This window comes from Protomyctophum parallelum (assembly GCF_964188405.1).
Source record: "Protomyctophum parallelum genome assembly, chromosome: 17".
NCBI lineage: Eukaryota > Metazoa > Chordata > Actinopteri > Myctophiformes > Myctophidae > Protomyctophum > Protomyctophum parallelum.
The window spans coordinates 8,280,642-8,303,079 of record NC_139719.1 but is presented as its reverse complement, the minus strand read 5'-3'; the positions used below and the strand labels follow the sequence as shown (position 1 = coordinate 8,303,079).

The 22,438-nt window shown below is 42.4% G+C and overlaps 1 protein-coding gene across 4 annotated transcripts; it reads left to right on the top strand.

Annotated features, from left to right (window-relative positions):
• Positions 1–919: 919 nt before the first annotated feature.
• On the top strand, positions 920–21,899 carry csnk1db (casein kinase 1, delta b). 4 transcript variants are annotated; one of them, XM_083787928.1, is made up of 10 exons: positions 920–1,391; positions 7,310–7,420; positions 10,782–10,930; positions 11,213–11,441; positions 13,615–13,785; positions 14,044–14,192; positions 14,602–14,770; positions 16,034–16,173; positions 18,305–18,374; positions 19,712–21,899. In XM_083787928.1, exons 1-9 carry the CDS (start codon positions 1,316–1,318, stop codon positions 18,353–18,355), a joined length of 1,245 nt encoding a protein of 414 aa, XP_083644054.1. In that variant the 5' UTR covers positions 920–1,315; the 3' UTR covers positions 18,356–18,374; positions 19,712–21,899. The 4 variants fall into 4 exon arrangements, with proteins under 4 accessions (XP_083644054.1, XP_083644056.1, XP_083644055.1 ...); XM_083787930.1 differs by having other exon boundaries at positions 18,300–18,374; XM_083787929.1 differs by lacking the exon at positions 18,305–18,374.
• The last annotated feature ends 539 nt before the right edge of the window (positions 21,900–22,438 follow it).

The following is a 22,438-nucleotide window of genomic DNA, read 5'->3' as shown; positions in this document are numbered from 1 at the left end:
CACAAAAAACACTCCTTGGGCTAAAAACGGCCATAGCCGTCATAACAAAATGTGATGATGTCAGGGAGCACATTTGGGCAAGTGGCTATATGGCCGTTTTAAGCCCAATGACATTGAGTGTTTTCTTTTTTTTTGGTAAACGAATGCTTGGAATGGATAAACACCCTAGTTTGACATGTCACATGCTACATAAAGCATGATGCCATTTTGAATGTTTTGCCTTCTATAGGTTGTTAATGGTATGGTCACATATTATGCCAATTATGAAAATTGCTCAACATATGCAAGTTAGCATCTGACAGTTTCTACATGCTGGGGACCCATACTCAACATTTCTAACATCAGTTTCTACATGCTGGGGACCCATACTAAACATTTATAACATCAGTTTCTACATGCTGGGGACCCATACTAAACATTTATAACATCAGTTTCTACATGCTGGGGACCCATACTCAACATTTATAACATCAGTTTTTACATGCTGGGGACCCATACTAAACATTTATAACATCAGTTTCTACATGCTGGGGACCCATACTAAACATTTATAACATCAGTTTCTACATGCTGGGGACCCATACTAAACATTTATAACATCAGTTTCTACATGCTGGGGACCCATACTGAACATTTATAACATAAAACCTTGGTGTAGTCAACATGTCTGGGTTCACAATGGGGCTCTATGGGCTGGCAAGTGCCAAGTGCAAGGCAATTCCAATATGATTTTATAAACCTATCTAATTCTTTTAAAATAAATGCATCAATGGCCTATAACAAAATGCCCTGTCACAATATAACATTTAAGTGTCCAAATTTTAAGTGTCCAAATCATTGCCCTTTGCGATCTGCGTGCGGTTGCTACGGGAAGTGTCGTCACCAGCCTATGACAGCTCTCACAGTGGAGCAGCAGAAATCCTACAACAGTGGAGAGCTGAAGAAGCGGACGATTTCAGGAGAAAAACTCGCAGTAAATCCGTCTCCATCCTGCGCTATTCGGGGAATTATGACTCCCGAAACATTGAGAGCATAAACTTCACATTCCGAGCTTTCGGACAATACCAATATTGTAGCAATTTGAAGATTGAGGAGATAAAAAAGGGATGGTGAAAGTTGGATTGTCACAGAAGGAACTGAATCTGGTTGGGGTTCTGGGGGAAGGGGGAGTGCACCAGTAAAGGGAGGTGAAATATTTGTTTACTCTGTCCACATTAACAACAGTAAAACGTGTATCATTGTTATTTTACGACGAGGTGACGCCGGTTAACAGAGATAAACGAAAGGCTAAGTAACGTTAGCCAAAAACAGCAAAATGGAACTGAGAGTGGGGAACCGATACAGACTGGGCAGAAAAATCGGAAGTGGTTCTTTTGGAGACATTTATTTGGGTGAGTAAATAACATTTCATCAAATTATTTGTAGTCCAGATTTTATGCGAGTGGTGTTGTATTATTATAGCTATATAGCAAGCTTAGATCACCTAATCTCAATGACGTTCCTCTAGCTAGCTAATGTCATCTTTCTAGTACTAGTTAGCTAACCACTATAGCCCATTTAGCTGCTAGCTAGCTGCCAGTGCCAAGCCAGAAATTAAATGTTGGTTTGGTATGATAGTTAAAGGTTAACCGATGGGATTAGTCTGTCAATGCTGTGATAAAACTGTCACTAGAATAAAATGGCTCTCAGCTGTCAAACATGCCAAGTATGTCAACTGTCTGACAGCAACGCAGCTGGACAAAGCTGGGGGAAGAAAGGGATGTTGATTGTTTGTAGTTGTAAACGTTCCATGGAATGTTTGTAATACCGTGAAACGTTGCACAATTTCCCTTTGTCTAAATTAACACCACAGCAATTACTAACGCAGATTTCTCAAAGAATTTAAAAGTCCAGTTGAAATGTCAATTCTTAAAATTGACTTTCCTGTGCCACGAAGTCCAGTGCGATAAACCTCAAGTTATGTGATACGACAGCCAATATGACAGTCTGACACCAATGGAGGAGGCAGACATTTGTCATAAACGATATCTAAACAACGTTATGTACTGAGCACGTTGGCAAAAAAGACTCATCTTAATTGTTACTCACTAAGTAAGACACCACACATAGGTTACAGTTTGGCTAGTGTGAATACTAGAAATCTAGGGACTCAGGGAGGCAGAGATTTAAGACCCACCAGTTTGCCAATAGTTTTACAGTAGCCTGGTTCCTTCCATCTGTCAACTAATTCCAATGCTGAAGGGCTGGGCATGAGATAACATTAGCTAGCCACTAGCCAGCCCAGCAGTAACGTTCTGTCCTCCTGGCTATGACAGCTTAGCTACCCATATTGCAGGAAACACAGTGAACCAGTTTTCAAATTCCCATTTATTGTCTACCACAGTTGGCTTGTCAGATGCTTGTCATTTTTCACTGATGACATTACGATTGTATTGCTTTTATGTTCAATGGTGTGTGTGTTTGTGCCAACAATAATTGGTTGTCCTGGCCCTTCCAGTTTATGGAGTTTTAAGTCGAGATCAGTTACCCTTTTCCTATGCAGTCACCAACAAGGTTTAGCTGAGTAACTGTAGTAATAATTGTACATCATCATGATGTAACATGTCTTATTTGCTCGTCCACATATGACGTAAATTCTCCATTCATTGTCAATGGGAATTTAATGTTTTGTGTATGACAAAATTACCGATTTGCTCGTCTACATATGAGGTAAATTCATTGTCAAGGGAATTTAATGGTTGTCTAGTACTAATAGCTGAATATAGGTGGGGATATCACCCCTCAAATGAGCTTGTTTTATTTTTTTTGTCATGCCATAGATCGATGTCAGTAGAGCTTCAGCCATTTTGCAACCTCTTTGACTTGTTACCACCAGCCAGGTGGTTGACACATCTACCTGGAACCCTCATTCCAGGTAGATGTATGGATTAACGGACCTCTATTGATCCCTATCCCTATGGGGGAATTCAGGTGTCATATAGAAGCAACGGCAAATCGGCAATATATATGAACACAAAATGGTTACAGGTGAGAGTAGATGAGTTACATAACATTTTATTTAACCAGGAGTTGTTCAGAGACAGGAACGAGTCTGACACACACACACACACACACACACACACACACACACACGCACACACTCACACACTCACACACCTCCCAAGGCTGACAAAGCACAATTGCACACTAGGATATATGGAAAGGAATATTGTTTTCCATGGAGGATATCAGCTGTGCTATCTTGTTTTGTTGTTTCACAAATTCAGTCTGTTTGTACAAGTTGATATGGAAAACTGGAGATGACCGTCTGATTATGGACTTTCACAGGGGGAAATAGTCTCCACTACACTGCTTATCATCTTATTTCATCTGCCTGTGTTACGGAGCAACTTCTGATGAACAAAATGGCTTGTTAATGGCTTGTGAACTTTAAGTGATATTCATCTGTGTTGAGTCTGAAGACGGGTTAACAATGCTCAACTGACAAAGCTGTGTGTGTTTGTGCATGTTTTCTAGTGAGTGTCCCTGTCCCAATGGTACACTGTGTACCGTGTCATTCATTTAGTGTGCTACTGTCACTGGGATAACATGAGAGAAGCATTATGTCTCTCTATTATGTGAAACGTGTAGTGGTAATCAGAAATCCTTAGGCTTGTTCTTTCAAATGGTGACAATGTGTAATGGGCTCGAGTCTCGACCCCCAGCCAACCCCAGTCGCGTCTGTGTGGAGGTTTCTGAGCCCTTGGCAATAGCACACATGTGGTTTTCATAAGGTCATTCACCCCACCCTGCGCCCTGGGGTTTCACTCCAGCCCAGAAATACAGTCGTCACACACTACACATACTTAGTTTTATAGAGAGAGACCTATCTCTGCTTTAAAGCTGCATGTTGCATAACAGGCCAGGGTCTGCATTTGAAACATACTGGAAACATTAAGAAGGCCTACTCCTTCAAGACACCTTCTCTCAGTTTGGACTCGTTGATATTCTGCATCCATGGCTAGTTTTTATAATCTGTATTTTCATGTTGAATTGTCTTTGTATGTATTCAACTTTTCTTTGCTGTTGTAACTTTGGTTCCTGAATGAACCCTCTGGGAGTAATAGTTGTATTAATTATTTAATCTTGACACACAAAGTGTCACTATTCCCTCAACAGCATCATAATAAGCACTGAAAAGTGTGTTTCAGTCCTCTGAGGTGGTGTTGTGTTAATGTGTATGGCTTAGGTTGCATAGTAACACTAACACACACACACACACACACACACACACACACACACACACACACACACACACACACACACACACAAAACGGGTGAAGGGAAGCTCCAGTTTATTATAATTCCCCCTACCTTGCACTAATGTAGACACACACAGTTGGTTTATGTAACTCTATGCACATGTATATGAAGCGTAATGAATCACGCAGCCAGCATGTTGAGTGTATTTCTGCATGGAGGTGTCAAGTGTATTTTCAGGAGATGGCAGTCCGTCAAAAACTGCAACTAGCTGCCTGGTAGTGTCTGTCTTTGCATAGCAAGTCACAAGCCGACACATTATTCATGCATCTTCAACATGCTTCTGTTGTCAACAAATGTTCAAGTACAGTGTATGTGGTAATCTGTATGTATCTATCGAGTGCAGCGCTACTCAACCCACGGCCCGTGGGCCGCATGCGTCCCCTGCGACATGTCTGTGCGGCCCGTCATGGTCATACCAATAAAACATATTTTGGTTCTATCTCTCTCTCGTCGTCACGTAGTTGTGACGTTTACGGTTTACCGTCCCCGATGTATGTCGTCTCTCTCCTGCCTCCTCTTTAACAGATGTCGCTCAAATCAAACCTGATTTAGCTGATTGATTTATGAAACTATTTCACGAAACTATTTTTTTCATTTGTATACAGTAATTAGTAAAGTAAAGTGTGACTGAATGTCACCGGAAGATATTCATGATTCTCTGTTTGTCAAGCCAGCTGTAGGCAGATGTTTTCAAGTATAGGCCTATATTTAATTTGAGTATTTTGCCTTTTTTCTTATTGCTACAATTGTTACACTGTTACTATTCACATTTGGTGAATGAAGCCTGATTCTTGATTTGGAATAATTTATGTCCAGAGAGCCTGAACCCATTAAGTAGGAAAAATGTTTGTTTCCAAAACTGTATTAAATTTATAGGTATGTTATTTGTATCGGTCCATAAGACTGATATGGCTTATTAATTTCAGTAGTATTGGCCTCTTGGTCTACCTCTGATATTTGATTTATTTGCAACAGTAATCTGTTCATGTTCTCTTCACATTTTGTGAATAAAAGCCTAATTTTGTAACTTAATTTCATTATTAATCATTCCATGTCATAACAATAATTTTGTTCAATGAGGTTTGGCCTTTCCTAGATGGAAATGTAGGCCGTTTTGTTTCCTCCATTTTTTGACTATACCGTAAAGAAATCCAATATAGAACCAACGTTATTTGGGCTTGCAGCCTTTGGACTTTTGGTATTTCGCTGAGTGGCCCCTGAGCCATCTTAAGTTGAATAGCCCTGATCTAGTGGGCAAAATGAATGATACTTTATTGCCCTTTTGCATAATGAAAATGACATATTTTCAACTGAAGTGTTCATGCCAATAGTCAAATCACTCAACTCACTGATCCTGGTCGCTTCGCTGTCCTGAAGCACAAGTAGCCCAGAGGTGCCTGTTTACACTCAAGCTTCAGACTTATGTAATGCAATGGTCTTGTTCCTATGGTGTGAAACTGAAACCATACAGTATATTCTGGCCTTTCTGCAGTCCAAGGCTCTGGCTGTGGAAGTTGGCTTCCTGCATTGTTTTTATTGCTCCTTCTTGGCTAGGATGGGCCTGGACTTGCTCAGTCACTCTCACCGTTCCATGCCAATCCGTTATGCTAAAGAAAGTACTCTCAAGGAAAAATTGAACTTGTATTTTTGTCCAGCAAAATGGTTGAATAGGCCTTCTCACTTACTCATAGTTCCATTGCTGTGTCACATCCATGCTCATAGCTCTGACAAACTTAAAGGGATAGTTCAGATTTTAACTTAAGCTGTATGAAATACTTGCCAATAATATAGTGGTTGCAACTGTATTGATTGATTGCCTGAGTCCCATGGTGGGAGTTCTGCTTTGGTTTTGGTGAAATATTAAGTAGTTCTTGTCATTTTGTGTGGGGCACTGGGGCCACGCAGTAAAAGTAAATGAATCCACAAAACTAATGTAATCTGTATTGTTGACCTATTTCAAAAATATTAGTGCAACTTTTGTTCATTTTTGACCACACAGAACTGTTTTTTGTGTCCATTGGAAATAGGTCAACAATACAAATGACGTTAGTTTTGTGGATTCATTTACTTGTGTGGCCCCAGTGCCCCCCACAAAATGACCGGAACTACTTAATATTGACCAAAACCAGAGCAGAACTAAGAGAACTTGATTGCCCGAGCACTTTTTACCTATAAAGTGCCGTTTACACTGATTGTACACTCATAAAACAAATATAAAATAAAAAAGTGAGGGGTGCTCTTATCATCGTACATCATCATTCATTGTCGATGGGAATTTAATCTACATACATCAATTCTCCATTCATTGGCAATGAGAATTTAATGTTTGTAAGACGAGAATAGCTGAATATAGGAAGGGTTCACACTCAAACATAGTGTGAACCCTTAGTCTTATTCATAGATATGAAGGTATTTGTTATAACAAATGAGGTATGACATTTTGTATCGCAAATATCCCGTTAATCAAATTAAAAATCACACCTGTGTGAAGTGAGGGGTGCATGTTATACATCATCATGCATCATCACAATCCGGCCAATCGCAATTTTCGTCTTCACTTTTCTGTCTCCACTTTTTGAGGGGCACAGGTTTAATGTTTGCCTTTAGTTCAATGCTACCTCATTACGTCATATTGTCTCTTTATTGTTAATGGCGTTTAATGTTTGTGTTGGCACCGTTTGTTTTACATCACCATTACATCACCTAATTTTAACTTTAATATATTAGCGCCCCTCACTTTTTTTATCTTCAATATGTACTTCGCTCAGCCAATCAAATCATCGCTATGGGGTGATCAGCCTCAGCCAATCAAATCATCGCTGTGATTCACACAAATCCACAAAGCTGGGCATGGCGCCCCTGAAATGTACCTATATTCTTTTATTATGGACGATTGACTTTTCGGGCAAGTGGGCATGACCTTTGGGCAAGTAGAGCATCTCTGAGGCCTTAGTGTCAACCCCTGATCTCTGGATATTCATGAAGGAAGTTGTCTCCTCTCCCATAGGCACGGATATTTCAGTGGGTGAAGAAGTGGCCATCAAGCTGGAATGTGTGAAGACCAAGCACCCCCAACTCCACATCGAGAGCAAGATATACAAGATGATGCAGGGAGGAGGTGAGGCGTCACATCATCACACTTTTTTTTTTTTTTTTTAAGATATTTTTTTGCGGCTTACGCCTTTTATTGATTTTTTAAGGGACAGATAGTAGGCTGACAGGAAACGGGAGAGAGATGGGGGGATGACATGCGGTAAAGGCCGTGTCGGGTCCGGGAGTCGAACCCGCGGCACACCGCGACTGGATCACCAGTCCGGTGCCCAGACCGTTACGCTACGGCCTGGGCCATCATCACACTTTTAACCCATTCTGACCTGAGATCAGATTCATACGAGTTTTCCACTGGACACACACTGGTCTGATTAACCCATTCTGACCTGAGATCAGATTCTAAAAATGTCAGTCGTTCTTCGATTTTTCAAAAAAAAAGCAGACCTACAAGCTCGTATCGCGCCACTCGGTGGCGCGATATGAGCTTGTAGATCTGCTATTTTTCAATAGCTAAAGCATAACATGATGCTGACACCAAAATGGGTGCCCGGTCAGAATGGGTGAAAGCTCTCTTTCTGTTTGCACATAGGTTACTATCTGATTTCCTGCATTTGTGTAGGGGTGGGCGATCTGGTGCTAAATATCGCCATATATATATATATATATATATATGGCACTGCTTTATTATAGTTCTGAAAAATCTGTAATGTAAATGTTACAAGTGCAACAGTGAATTGTATTTGAAAGTACTTGAATTATTATTTTTCTTCAAACATTCATTCCACCCTCCTTGTTTTCCTTCCTCCAATGTAAATGTGACGCACACATTGCTGGGTCAGCCGGTGATTCCACATGCGTCACCCAGCAGGCTGAACGAAATGGACTGACTGGAACATTGAATCGGCTCACAACTGGTGCCTGAAAATTGCCATGAGTCACTCACGTGGGTCAAGCCACTTGCTCAACTGGAAACCATGTTGTCCGGGTGGGAATGGGTTAAAGCCAACTATGCTCCAGTGAATTCAATTTCAATTGGTGTGAGCTGCAGTGTAAACAGTGGAGTGTTTTTAGTTAAAAACACACCACTTTGTCTTTAAGTGCCTGGAAGGTTTGCCATGAACACAACATCATTAGTCTGTGTGTTGGTGTCAGTAAGGTATACCTTGCTGACAAATAAGCGGGCTTAGTTCATTGCAGTTGATCGCATAGTTCTGTTTTCATTCTAAATGTTTGTGTAAAGTATAAATTAGCTTTTAATGCTAGTGAGTTAATAGATTGGTTTGACATTGGTTTTCAATGCATTGATTGAGATTCATTAGATTCGAGGTTCCGCCGGAGCAGCCCCTTCATTATCTGTGTACCGGTAATATGCCAACAAGATCAAAACATTCTTCCCTGGCCTTGGTACAGTACAGTACAGTACAGTACAGTCACGTTAGCCGCGTTATTATAACATCATTGAATCACGGCATTTAGCCCATTTAGACCTGAGGCTGATACTAAAACGCCTTCTAAATCCTGACCAATGTTTTCAAAAAAACCTCAAATATGTAAAAAAAAAGAAAAAAAAATTAAAGGACAACTTTAGTTTTTTTCAACTAAGTTTCATGTTTTAGGTTATTATTAGAGAAACTAAAAGGTTTCATTTGCTGCTTTCTTTCGTTTTTGGGATTTTAGCAGTTTTTGACAGGGGCGGGGGCATTCGAGCATGGGGCTAAATATGTGTTTTTTTACAAAATATTATGGCGATTTATTATTTTATTTTTTACTATAGTCCTAATAAAGCCCAAGAAATTACATCTGACCACAAAAGATCACAGGATCTACTGAATGTGTCAAACTGACATATTGAGCCTATAGACCGATTCCGTACCGGTTTCATGGTTGCAGCCTACGTATTTCCTGTAGGCGGACTCGACATAGCTGCGGGAGTAAAACCCTCACCAGGCGCACCTCTTCCACTACAGTGAACGGCAGAGTGACTGATGTTAGTTTGCCTCAAACTTTACTCCTTTACCTGCTTTTTTACTAACACTAACATTACAAAAATGCCCAGAACATCGAGATGAACCTGTGTAGTTTATGGCTGCTCCAACAGTAGTGGCAACATAAAAAAAAAAAAAAAAAACGGAATGTCTAATATCCACCTCGGTGGCGGAGACCAGAGCCATTGAGTAATGGTTGAGACAAAGCAGTGAAGGGTCCTGAAAGATACGTAATTTCCCAATACCCAATCTTTCTGTTTTATGAACACAAGGCTGCTGTATTTTATACCTCATACTAAGCATTTAAAGTATGAGGTATAAAGTACAGCAGCCTTGTGTTAATAAACAGAAAGATTTGGTATTGGGTAAGACTTGCGTTATGTATCTTTCACTGCTTTGTCTCAACCATTACTCAATGGCTCTGGTCTCCGCCACAGCGGTGGATATTAGACATTCCGTTTTTTTTTTTTTTTTATGTTGCCACTACTGTTGGAGCAGCCATAAACTACACAGGTTCATCTCGATGTTCTGGGCATCTTTGTAATGTTAGTGTTAGTAAAAAAGCAGGTAAAGGAGTAAAGTTTGAGGCAAACTAACATCAGTCACTCTGCCGTTCACTGTAGTGGAAGAGGTGCGCCTGGTGAGGGTTTTACTCCCGCAGCTATGTCGAGTCCGCCTACAGGAAATACGTAGGCTGCGACCATGAAACCGGTACGGAATCGGTCTATACACACAGTATAAGCCTTCCCCCAGTAGGCTACCTTCACATTCAGTAGATCCTGTGATCTTCTGTGGCCAGATGTAATTTCCTGGGGTTTATTAGGACTATAGTAAATAATACAAAAATAAATCACCATAAAATGTTGTAAAAAAATACATATTTTGCCTCATGCTCGAATGCCCCCGCCCCCCTGTCAAAAAGAGCTAAAATCCCTAAAACGAAAGAAAGCAGCAAATGAAGAAAAAAAAACACTCACCTTTTAGTTTCTCTAATAACAACCTAAAACATGAACCTTGGTTGAAAAAAACTAAAGTTGTCCTTTAATGTACGTATAGTGGTTTCCTGTCTAAATTGGTTCATCATAAAACAAAATCAATTACTTATACTGGGCTGCCATAGCTATTTTCATTGAGGTGAAATCTTTCTTCTTTGTTATTAACCCATTTTGGGTCGGGGACCCCTTTTGGTGTTAGCATTATGTTATGCTTTAGCTATTAAAAAATAGCAGATCTACAAGCTCATAGCGCGCCACCGAGTGGCGCGCTACGAGCCTGTAGGTCTGCTATCTTTTTAAACATCGTGAAAAATTTCAGAAAACTGGAGGATTTAGAGAAGAATCTTTTTAAATTTCGAGGTCAGGCCAAAATGGTTTAATTAGTTTATTTTCCATGTGTCAGGCAGGCAATTAATGGCATTTTTCTTTCTTCCAATTTCCTGTGCAGTGGGAATCCCAACGATAAAGTGGTGTGGTGCAGAGGGGGACTACAACGTGATGGTGATGGAGCTGTTGGGGCCCAGTTTGGAAGACTTGTTCAACTTCTGTTCCCGCAAGTTCAGCCTTAAGACGGTACTGCTGCTGGCTGATCAGATGGTGAGACATTGATTCCTGGTCACACCTTTTTACATGATTACACACTGATATTGCTCCATAATAGAAAGCATTGTTTTTCTCTCTATCTCTCTGCCTCTCTATTATCTGTCTGCCTCTCTCCATATATATATTTTGTCGCATTTCGTTACTTGAAGTGAACGAGTAGCCAATTACGTTACAGAGATGTCCCCGCAGCCTCTGATTCGTATAACGGCTGTCATATCAGCTTCAACTTTGCGTAATGACCTACTTTCCTTCCGGTTCTCCTTCTCTGCACTACAGATCAGCAGGATAGAGTACATCCACTCGAAGAACTTCATCCACAGAGACGTGAAGCCAGACAATTTCCTGATGGGCTTGGGCAAGAAGGGCAACCTGGTGTATATCATTGACTTTGGCCTGGCCAAGAAATACCGCGACGCACGCACACACCAGCACATCCCCTACCGCGAGAACAAGAACCTGACGGGCACAGCCCGCTACGCCTCCATCAACACACACCTGGGCATTGGTAAAGACCGAACACACTCCAGTCTAATTTATAGTTGGTTGCGCATTAATAATCCAAAGCACTTTTCTTGATACTCAAAGTCACTTTACACAACGGAACAAATAAAATAAACTTTATTAAGATAACTAGTCAAAAGGACTACCCTCATTATCAGTTGTCATTTGTCACTACTACAGAAGAGGATCAGCTCATTAACCCATTTTGACCTGGGAATGATTCTATAAATGTCTTCTAAATCCAGACAGTTTTCTGAAAAAGCTGTGTTTCTATGTCAGTCATTCTTCGATTTTTCAAAAATAGCAGATCGAGAAGATCATAGCACGCCACCGAGTGGCGCGCTATGAGCTTGTAGATCTGCTATTTTTCAATAGCTAAAGCATAACATAATGCTAACACCAAAAGGGGTTCCCACCCAAAATGGGTTATCCACAAACTCTGTCAAGATGTGATGTTCTGGATGAGTTGTCACTTGTCAGGCTGAAAGTGTCCCCCCCCCCCCCCCCTTTGGAACTGCGTATCTCTGCGATAGTTGTTTTTCCTCATCGGCATACCTGAAGAATAAATCTCCTTCTTTTTCTATGTCCGCCACTACAGACAAGTGGTGGACAGACTGTGTAGCTCACATACCTGAAGAATAAATCTTCTTCTTTTTCTATGTCCGCCACTACAGACAAGTGGTGGACAGACTGTGTAGCTCAAGAAAAACCCAAATGTTAACCCACCACCTGACACAACAGTTTCTCCCAAGTTGATTTATAGTCAGGATGGTGGTCCCTTGCTCACAATCAAGTTGAAATACCCTGGCCTAAATAAACAGCTTTTCTTTCATATGCATTGTATAGGCCTATACACATTAATAATTATTATTTTGCTATAAACCTTTGTGCCTGTCTGACATAGCTTTGAGTGGTTGCTTTAAAACTGCAGGGAGAGCAAGTTGTTTTTGCCTCAGTGACTGTCCTCTCCTGGTGCTAGCCAGGGAAACGCCTGGGTGATGTCAGTCTAAATAATTGTAAAGCAATCTTTCTATTGACCACTTCTTCCTGTCCCAATTGTAGTTGATGCTGAATCCATGTTCCCTGACGGCACCACTTAAATTATGCTCCAGCATATTATAACTTTGGCTTATTGTCCACCTTGTTGTTTTACATCAAACCGTGATGATTGACATGCAAACTCGGGGAGAAAGATGCCCGATGTGAGCACGGCAGTACACATAATTGCTCTGATATGATTGTGTTTGGGACTCTGACAACTCCCCTAATAATAACTTGGTTTGCTGAACCAAATGTCACTTTCTTCGTACCGAGTTGGTAGTGGTACACACATGCACTTGATTGATGGATGGCAAGCTGTCTATCGGGCAGAAACCTACCTTTTAGGGAACAGAAAAATGAATATTATATGGATATTATTATATGAATATACTCGCATGCTCTTTTATAATATATAATACTTTTTTTTCCTATACTTTTTATCCCACGATTTTGTAACTCATTTTTCACCCCTGTGTCAATTATCTAATGTGATCCTGGGCTCTACACACCCTCCACCAACCTAGTCCCCATATAGGGGAGAGCAACGGACTTGAACTCATGCTTCCTTCATGCCTGGGTGTCCAAGTTGCTCCTTTACACCTGACAGAGGGAGTTTCCCTGGTTGGACGTATCGCGTGGAAGGAACACGTTATTCCAACCAGTTCCTTTCCCCTCAATCAGGTGCCCCGGGTGGCCAGGGGGAGGCAGTTTAGAGACCAGGATTACTGCATGTTTTTTGTGAGGGTACCTACCCTAGGCCTAGGGGACACGAGGAGAACATGCAAACTCCACACACAAAGGATATAATACTTTTCAATGTTTTAAAGTGATATTCTTTAGTTAAAATAAGTGTCAAATAGCTCTATAGTTTATATAATGACAGATGCGATACATTGTGAGCTTTGAGCTTGTATCAGATATTTTCACTGCTTTTAGGCGACTGTCATACAATGTATACAATGTCATACAAGTATAAAATTTGCAAAATCAAATCAAAACCTATGTATATATTCTGTATAGGGAGATAAAAGGGTTTTTATATTGTAACATATAATAATAATATATGTACTGTATAGAGCAAACGGATGTTTTCATTTGTTCCGGGTGTGACCTTTCTCTTGTTTTCCCCTCTAAAGAGCAGTCCAGGCGTGATGATCTGGAATCTTTGGGCTATGTCCTCATGTACTTCAATCTGGGATCTCTACCCTGGCAAGGACTCAAGGCTGCCACCAAGAGGCAGAAGTACGAACGCATCAGCGAGAAGAAAATGTCGACCCCCATTGAGGTGCTCTGTAAGGGATACCCCTGTGAGTACTGAGTTATGTTGGCCTTTTCCATTGCAAATGGTTTGGACGTCATTGTGTGCTGTGATTTCCTTGTATGCGTTTGTTGAGAGAGCCACAACTACCTGGTGTTGAACCGATTATGGAATCGTGTTCCGTGTCATATCTTTCTGTTGCAACTGTCTTCTACAAAACAAAAAAAAATGCCAATAAATATATCTGTATACTATATAGTGCATGTAATCTGTTACATTAGTTAATATGATCTTATCTTTTTCACAGCTGAGTTTGCCACGTACCTGAACTTCTGTCGTTCGCTGCGCTTTGATGACAAACCAGACTATTCGTATCTGAGGCAGCTCTTCAGGAACCTTTTTCACAGACAGGGATTCTCTTATGACTACGTGTTTGACTGGAACATGCTCAAATTTGTGAGTATAGACCGTTTCATTGTATTCTATAATAACAATAAGCTCATAACATAATGCTTGACACCAAAAGGGGTTCCCGTCCTGAATGGGTTAATGTTTGTAACCACTGCCCTCCAAAACGACCAACCTATTGAGAAAACATCTGCTTGCTAGCTAGCTAGCCTACAGAAATTGTCCATAAGATTTTTCATTGTATTATTTATTTATTTTGTACTGTTATTATTCAATAGCGACATCATGTACACTGGATTTGTGTTTTTGAGACGATGTTGAACACATTGTTGAATCATTGGATAGCGAATAAAATCGACACATGGCACGTGACGGGAATACAGTTAATTGCCTTCAGCGCCATATCTGTTTTCCTTGCATCCGTGTCATTGGTGGTATGATTTCGGTCTCGTCCTAGGGAGCCAATCGTGCGGCAGAGGAGGCGGAAAGGGACCGCAGGGACAGAGAGGACAGACTGAGACATGGCAGGACTCCCGGAGCCAGAGCACTCCCCGCTGCGTCAGGACGGCCCCGCGGAACACAAGAGGGAGCGCCGGCCACCCCACTCACACCCACCTCACACACAGGTCAGACCCCACTCACACCCACCTCACACACAGGTCAGTCCCCACTCACACCCACCTCACACACAGGTCAGTCCCCACTCACACCCACCTCACACACAGGTCAGTCCCCACTCACACCCACCTCACACACAGGTCAGTCCCCACTCGCACCCACCTCACACACAGGTCAGTCCCCACTCACACCCACCTCACACACAGGTCAGACCCCACTCACACCCACCTCACACACAGGTCAGTCCCCACTCACACCCACCTCACACACAGGTCAGTCCCCACTCACACCCACCTCACACACAGGTCAGACCCCACTCACACCCGCCTCACACACAGGTCAGTCCCCACTCACACCCACCTCACACACAGGTCAGTCCCCACTCACACCCACCTCACACACAGGTCAGTCCCCACTCACACCCACCTCACACACAGGTCAGTCCCCACTCACACCCACCTCACACACAGGTCAGTCCCCACTCACACATACCACCCCACCTCACACACAGGTCAGTTCCCACTCACACATACCACCCCACCTCACACACAGGTCAGTTCCCACTGACGCATACTGTATACGGCAGGGTTCTTTTGAAGCCAGCTTGTGCGCGCATACTGATTGCTATCAGTACTTGTCTGATATAACCCATTTAGGACTGAGACCAGATTCGACAAAATGTCTTCTAAATCATGACCGTTTTCTGAAAAACCTGTTTCTATATCAGTGGTTCTCAAACTTGCATGTCAAAAACCCCAAACATAATATGTAATTGGCCACCGACCCCCGTCTGAAAATATGTACTTCCAGGCCCCCCCCCCAGATCTACAAGGTCATCGCGCGAATTCACAGTGCCGTGCTATGAGCTTGTAGATCTGTTTTTTTTTTTTTCTTCAATTGCTAAAGTTTGAAATAATGGTTAACCCATTCTGACCGGGCACCCATTTTGGTGTCAGCATCATGTTATGCTTTAGCTATTTAAAAATAGCAGATCTACAAGCTCATATCGCGCCACCGAGTGGCGCGATACGAGCTTGTAGGTCTGCTATTTTTGAAAAATCGAAGAGCGACTGACATTTTTAGAATCTGATCTCAGGTCAGAATGGGTTCATCAGACCAGTGTGTGTCCAGTGGAAACCTCGTATGAATCTGATCTCAGGTCAGAATGGGTTAAAGTGGTTAAAAGCTAAGGTGACACAGATGCGTTCCAGTCCTCAATGGGATAAATGTGCAAACAGCTCTCTCTGTCTCCCCATCCATTGGTCATGTAGCAAACACGTCCCCTCGGCAAGTGTCCGGTATGGAGCGGGAGAGGAAGGTGAGCATGCGCCTGCACCGGGGCGCTCCCGTCAACGTGTCGTCTTCAGACCTGACAGGACGGCAGGACACCTCCCGCATGTCCACCTCACAGGTACAAGCCCCACCCTTTTCCTATATCAGCTGACCTCTGCCATGGCGTCGCACCATCAGAAATAAGACCACAAACATGTAATGTGTGGAAGACTCTGGCCCAGCTCGGTCGCTTTGGATTACGTCCTACGCTAAGCCTTATGATGGTGTACACACTCGGGACAACAGAGAACGGAATCTCGGTGCTTTAAGCTTTATGGTAATCTATTAAAGAAGAAGCTTTAAAACCCCTACTCGTATAGCTTCAAATAAACCATGTGGTGTTTTTACTCCACCAGAGATCGTTGTAAAGGAAGCGAGGTGGTCCATGGAGCGACTTTCTACATGCCTCATAAAACGATCATCTAGTCGACACAGTAAAAACCTGTGAATGTCTCAAGAGACCTTTTCTTTGTAGAATGCTCCATCTGGAAAGTCAGTGTACCAAAAGAGGTAGTACTGTTAACAGTTTGACTGTTTTTTACGATTAACCCGCATTTTAATCAACCCCCCTTCACTGCCGAGATTGTTGTATTACCTTTAGAGCATACGCTGAATTATTTGGGCTTTTAATCCGCGAAAATCCATCAAAAAAAGCTCCCATGGTTTGTTATGATCTGTGTGTAGCATCCACCATCTTGGTGCACCCGGAAGACGCACACAAGATTGGTTTCAATGAGGCGTTGCACCCAATGCATTTCCATTGGCCTCAATTTCCCAGAAGCCCTAGCAGCCCACAGCATGTGACGATTTCCGGTTTCGTCATCACAGCGAAGGCATCGAGTCTCATTCTCCGCGACGAAGACGGATTTTCTTTTGATTCATTACATTACGGCGGATTAAACACATAAAACAAAAGGCGGGTATGTCCGATACGGCAGCGACATTAACCTGGAGTAATCCATTCCCGGCACGGAAACTGTTAATGAAGAAACGGTGAGGGCTCGATTAGGAGTGTGCGCAAATAAGATTTGGTTATTCTATTTAATATATGTTTAATTGAGATATTAACTTCTTTATTATACATTTCCATTTTGCCCCGATATTACTGTCATGTTTAAATACAATGTTGCTTTTTAATGAATAAAATCAGCAAACTTAAGTAATGCCACGAACAGGCGGTCAAGATGAAACCAGCGGGCTCCGCAAAACCCCCGCATCCTCCCGCAAAACAAACGGATACAGAGCTTATACACTTGCAAGTTATGAATATGTCCGAGAACGTAATTTCCACTACTGTGCTGGACAACACACCGTAGGTATCGTCTCTCTCCAAGCGACATCTTCAGGCACGCTTCCCAAAGCGTGTGCATGAGCGCACCCCGCAGGCACGGAACGGGAACTTGGCCGCACCATTAAATTATTAGTAGTCTGTGAGAAGTGTGCGTTTTACCGACGTTTCTTTTCCCATGACGGTCATTCTCTGTTCTATACCCCTTTTGCTTTCCCTGTGTGCGTCACACTCAGCAATAATTATGTGAAACGGAACACAAAGATGAGTATTTTTATAACCACCAGCACCCCTCTCTCTCTCTCTCTCTCTCTCTCTCTCTCTCTCTCTCCACCCACCGTGTACGCACTGCTGTGCAGTGTCCGTGACACAATATAATAATATATAGCATAATAGGCCTAATATATGTCCGTGTATCTGTGACTGTGCTCCTCACACAAATAAACAACCCCTCTCTCGTGCACGCCTGCGCAATCTCAGCAACCGTTTGGGTAAATGTAAATTATGTAATGTTTATCTATCTCAATGGAAATATTGCTGGTTTTGCGGGACTAAACGATAAAATTGAGGCATGGTGCGGGACTAAATGGGACCTATTGTTTTGTTGCGGGCGGGAGCGGCGGACAGGTAGTCACTGCGGGCGGTCAAAATGAAATTTGGCAGGAATGGTCAGAAATTCAACGGGAGCGGGCAGGAATGGGATTAATAAAACACTCCCGCGCAGGGCTCTACCCCAGACAATATGAGTGAGCTTTCCCAGCTCTCCCAGTAATTATTTATCACAGCAGAGTTGTGCTTTCTGTTAGAGCGAGTGTGTCAATAACAAGCTAGACTTCTTCGGGTGTCTGCTGGAGTGGGTGGCAGCGGGTTTTGACTTTGACGTATACAGCCTTCTCTCTCCCTCCCCCCAACCTCAGAATAGCATTCCCTTCGAGCATCACGCCAAGTAGACGCTCGCCATGTCCTTGTGTGACGGCGGCAGCACACACCGGGTGAGTCCCGTCCCTGAGGCACCTAGGATGTACCGCTCCAGTTCTCAAAGTATCTCTGACTGACTCAGCCTCAAGTTGTGATATCATTCCTTTATGCTTAACTGTCAATTTACCCGATACATATATGAATGTTCAGACCTACATCCTTCATACCTAAAATGGAGAGCTTAATGCCACACTTCATCTTGTGTGCCAAATTTAAACCATGCCATGTTTGTGATAGTGTCATCATGGCCTGTCATACCGACGCCTGGCTCTGTCTCATTCAAGGACTCTTGAGTCAGTCAGACGATGAATATTTTCTATGCTGTAAAGCCACCACCCTTTGGAACTGGAGTGGAAGGTGCAACACAGTGCATCAAAGTTTTAGATTGTACCTCCCTCTTTACCGACCTTCTCCCAATGTGGCGGCAGCCCCCCCCCCCCCCCCCCCCCTCTCAACTCTGCGGCTGCGCCACGCCTGTGGCTTGTTTGCTTGCACTGTTGGTTTGATGCCTGCGTAAGGCTGCATCTCTCAGCATGCAAGCCTAGCTGCAAAAGCCTATAAAAAGCACTGATCCCCAAGCCTTGCCCTAGTGAGTGGACGTGCAGTCAAGTGTGTGTACCTCCTCTCTTGCGATTTCCCTCTTCCCCCCCCTGGCTTTTGCATTCAATCCTTGCATGATTTTGCGCTACTCTTTTTGAAGTCCCATGCCTGCAGCAGAAGGCATGACATGCAAAACACCTTCACAGGTTAACCCTTATATTAAAGCAAAGGTATTTTTTTTCCATTTGTAAGTATTTTAATGAAGGTACATGAACAGACCAAAACTAGCATCTGACTCACCCATCATCACTTTCTCAAGCTTGCTTTATCCGCATAGCCTTGCTTTGCTGTCAGTGGTCCCGACATGTTGCTATGCATTAGATTAGAGTGAGAATTCTGTTTCGATGTTCAGTTTGTTAACCACACGAGGGTTCCCTGTTCTAAGCATGTCATAATAGGCGAACATTCAGTAAAAAAAAAAAAGCAGATCTATAAGCTCACAACGCATCGCAATGTGAAACTTTGTGTGCTAGTGTAGGTCGGCTTAAGAGATCAGGTGTAGATGGGACTACCGGTAAGCTTAGTCCCCTTCTGGGACGCCGGCCAATGAATTATATAAGGTGGTTAATGAAGCTTGAGGAAGAAGTAAAGTAATGATTTGGAATGTAGTCATTTTGATTAGATTTGAAGAATAGATTGAACAGACATCATCTACATCAGATGGTGGCTTTTAGGAACCATGCATGGAATTGTTGTCCTGTTCAACTGGTTGACCGTCTGTCTGTCTGTCTTCTGTGTGTGCGCGCTGTAGATGGTGTCTGGCGTGACCCCTGGTGGTCTCCACTCTGTAGCTCCACGATGAGCCCCACCCTGCACCTGGCGGACCAAGCCTCGCTCACTCGGCAGCAAATCAGCTCTCTATGACGACTAATAATAAATAAAACGTACCACTATGAATGCTCCAGCTACCAACCCGAGGAGGCCAGCCACTGACTCTGCGACGGCGTCTGACAGGCTCTCGCTCTTCCTCTCTCCTCTTTTCTCTAAATGTCTCCCTTGCTCTCCCTCTCTCTGTCTGTGAATACGTCACCCCTCCCTCTTAACGGTGACACACGTTACGGTAAAGAGTCTTTGACTTTACTGGACCACTTCTCCCCGTGTCCATGTTTATCAGGAGACACTTGCACAACCCTCCACACTGCCCCTTGTGTTTTCCACTGTTTCTTATTCCTGAGGAAATCCTCAACGGACTGCGTCAGTTTTTGGCAACCGTGGCAACTCGACAGTCCTTTTTAGGACGACAGTGGCTGACGACACAACTGTTATTGCCATGGCTACGGCTCCTCCTCCTCCTGTCTATAGGGATGCTACATTTATAAATTAACTTTACACTTCTGCTACATTGCCTGAACCAATAAAATAGCTTTGTTTAGTTTTTCTTTTCTTTTTTTTCTGCAGTAAGGCTTGATTTATACTTTGTTGTGCACCAGGGTCACACACACCAAAAATGGCAGCTCTACAAGCTCAAAATGTTTCAGCTTGAACTTGTATATTGGCTACTTTAAGTGTGCGACATTGAAGCACAAAAAAGTATACATCAGCTTACGGTCAAGTAGAAGGACTTAGAAACTTCATGTTTTACATATGGCTAGTTTGGTGTGTGATGCTTTTCATTTGCTTTTCAGTTTCAAGTCTTTGCAGAGGACTTTAATTTGACCACAAGCCAGTTTTCTTTCTTTTGTAATTAATTGATTACAGACACTGATGGCTCTCTTCAATAACTATAGCCATTTGTATTAAAAGCTATCTACTTTGCATGCTTTAGCACTGCACCACCTGTTTTGACCAGTCAATTGTGGTTGGTCAAGTTCTGAATTAGTTGTGGCTAGCGGAGCCCATTCTTTACACACCAACTCTTTGCATTATGTTTGGATCTGGAGGTTGTATATTTATGAAGTGGGGCTCTCCCTGTCCGAGATACCTCTGGTCTATTCACCAACGGGCTTTCTTGCTAAGCTTCAAATGAACCCTTCTTCCCTTCCTAGTGTCTATATATATAAAATGTGCACTTTACAAAGGGATAAAGGGTGTCATTTCATACCTTTTGTCAGATGTCCATTCACTGCTGTACAGATCTACAATTTCATTCCCTTGTTATTTGTATTATTTCTAAGCTGTGAAATACCTGTAATATAGATGTGTACATTTTCTTTCCACTTTTTTTCATTCTTTCTGTTAAGAAATCCATTTGGGTCGGGGTGTAAACGGTGACCTTTCAAGTTGGTGCAGGAGCTGAACTGCAATTACTGGGTTCAATCATTGGATGCTCAGTATATTCTGCTCTTTTGTATTGATTACCATGTACACCCCTTACATAGTCACTTAAGATGAAGTGCAGGATCATCGATCGTGAAGAGATGACGCTTGCTCGCACCACCGAGGACGGACTCGAGACACTTGTAACTTTGACCAAAAGTTGATCGCTTCTAAACGACCACCGCCTTTCAGCGGTGCTGTTGTGTGAAAGAGTTTTCGTATGAAAAGGTGGACAATGTCGAGATCGAATGGTCCTGCACCGATGTGGCTAACCTTGGAGGCAAAAGGCACTGAATAAACATTACTCATACATTTTCAAGGTGATACTGAATGAATTACGATTCATGTGCTCACTCATAAAAGCAATTTAGTGTTTGGACGGGGGGGGGGGGGGGTTTGATATCTAAATCATTTTTGTCCTCAGCCTGAGTATTTCTATGGCTGCCGTCTATAATGCCATGTCTTTTGTCACAAAAGGCCTGTTGTAATTCAGCCTTCATACTACTATTTTCTCCATTTGTTTGATTTTGACTTGTGGCCTTTTTGGTCAGCCACTCAAACAGCCACTCAAACACCTATGTAATTATCTAAGCTACCACCTCAATAAGATTTACTTTCTCTCATTTGTATTTGCCACTGTATTTGTGTACTTTAAAAACTGTAAATAAATGAAAGTACTTGTACTTGGTGTTATTTAAAGAAATGTGCATTTGAATGAAGCATTCAGTGAAGGTTCATCTTGTTGGCCTGTAGAGGGTGCTGTATGAATGCTTTGGACAGGTTGGACTGGCACTCACTGTTCCCATTCTGTTTGGACTAAGGCCCATTCTAAAAATGCCTTCTAAGTTTTATAAAGAAATTCAAATATTTATTAATAAATTACAAGAATATTATGCTGCTAATTTACTGTACATGGCAACAAGAACCCCAAAAGCAGTTCCCGTCCAGAAGGGGTAAAACACACAAAGGGGTTCCCCCCCGCCACAACATGGGATGTGTTAAAAAAATTCAATAGTATACCGTAAAGCTTAAACGGTCAACTCTGACGTATCTATCTAATGCAAAACATGCTGTCTGTTTATTAGGTATTGAGGTTTTTATAATTCAATTTTATTGATGTATGTACATCAAAGTTCATATCGTTGCTGTCAGGAGGAAACCACCTAACTATTATTTTTTGCATAAATCAGTGCAATTAAACACCCTGTACGTCGGAGTTAGG

What these genes read in the sequence shown, in the direction of transcription:
- csnk1db (XM_083787929.1), top strand. Translation starts at nt 1,316, where the DNA reads ATGGAACTGAGAGTGGGGAACCGATACAGACTGGGCAGAAAAATCGGA. An exon ending in GCTCTGTAAGGGATACCCCT is followed by an intron (nt 13,786 to 14,043) that starts GTGAGTACTGAG and finishes TCTTTTTCACAG; the next exon opens with CTGAGTTTGCCACGTACCTG. An exon ending in ACTGGAACATGCTCAAATTT is followed by an intron (nt 14,193 to 14,601) that starts GTGAGTATAGAC and finishes GTCTCGTCCTAG; the next exon opens with GGAGCCAATCGTGCGGCAGA.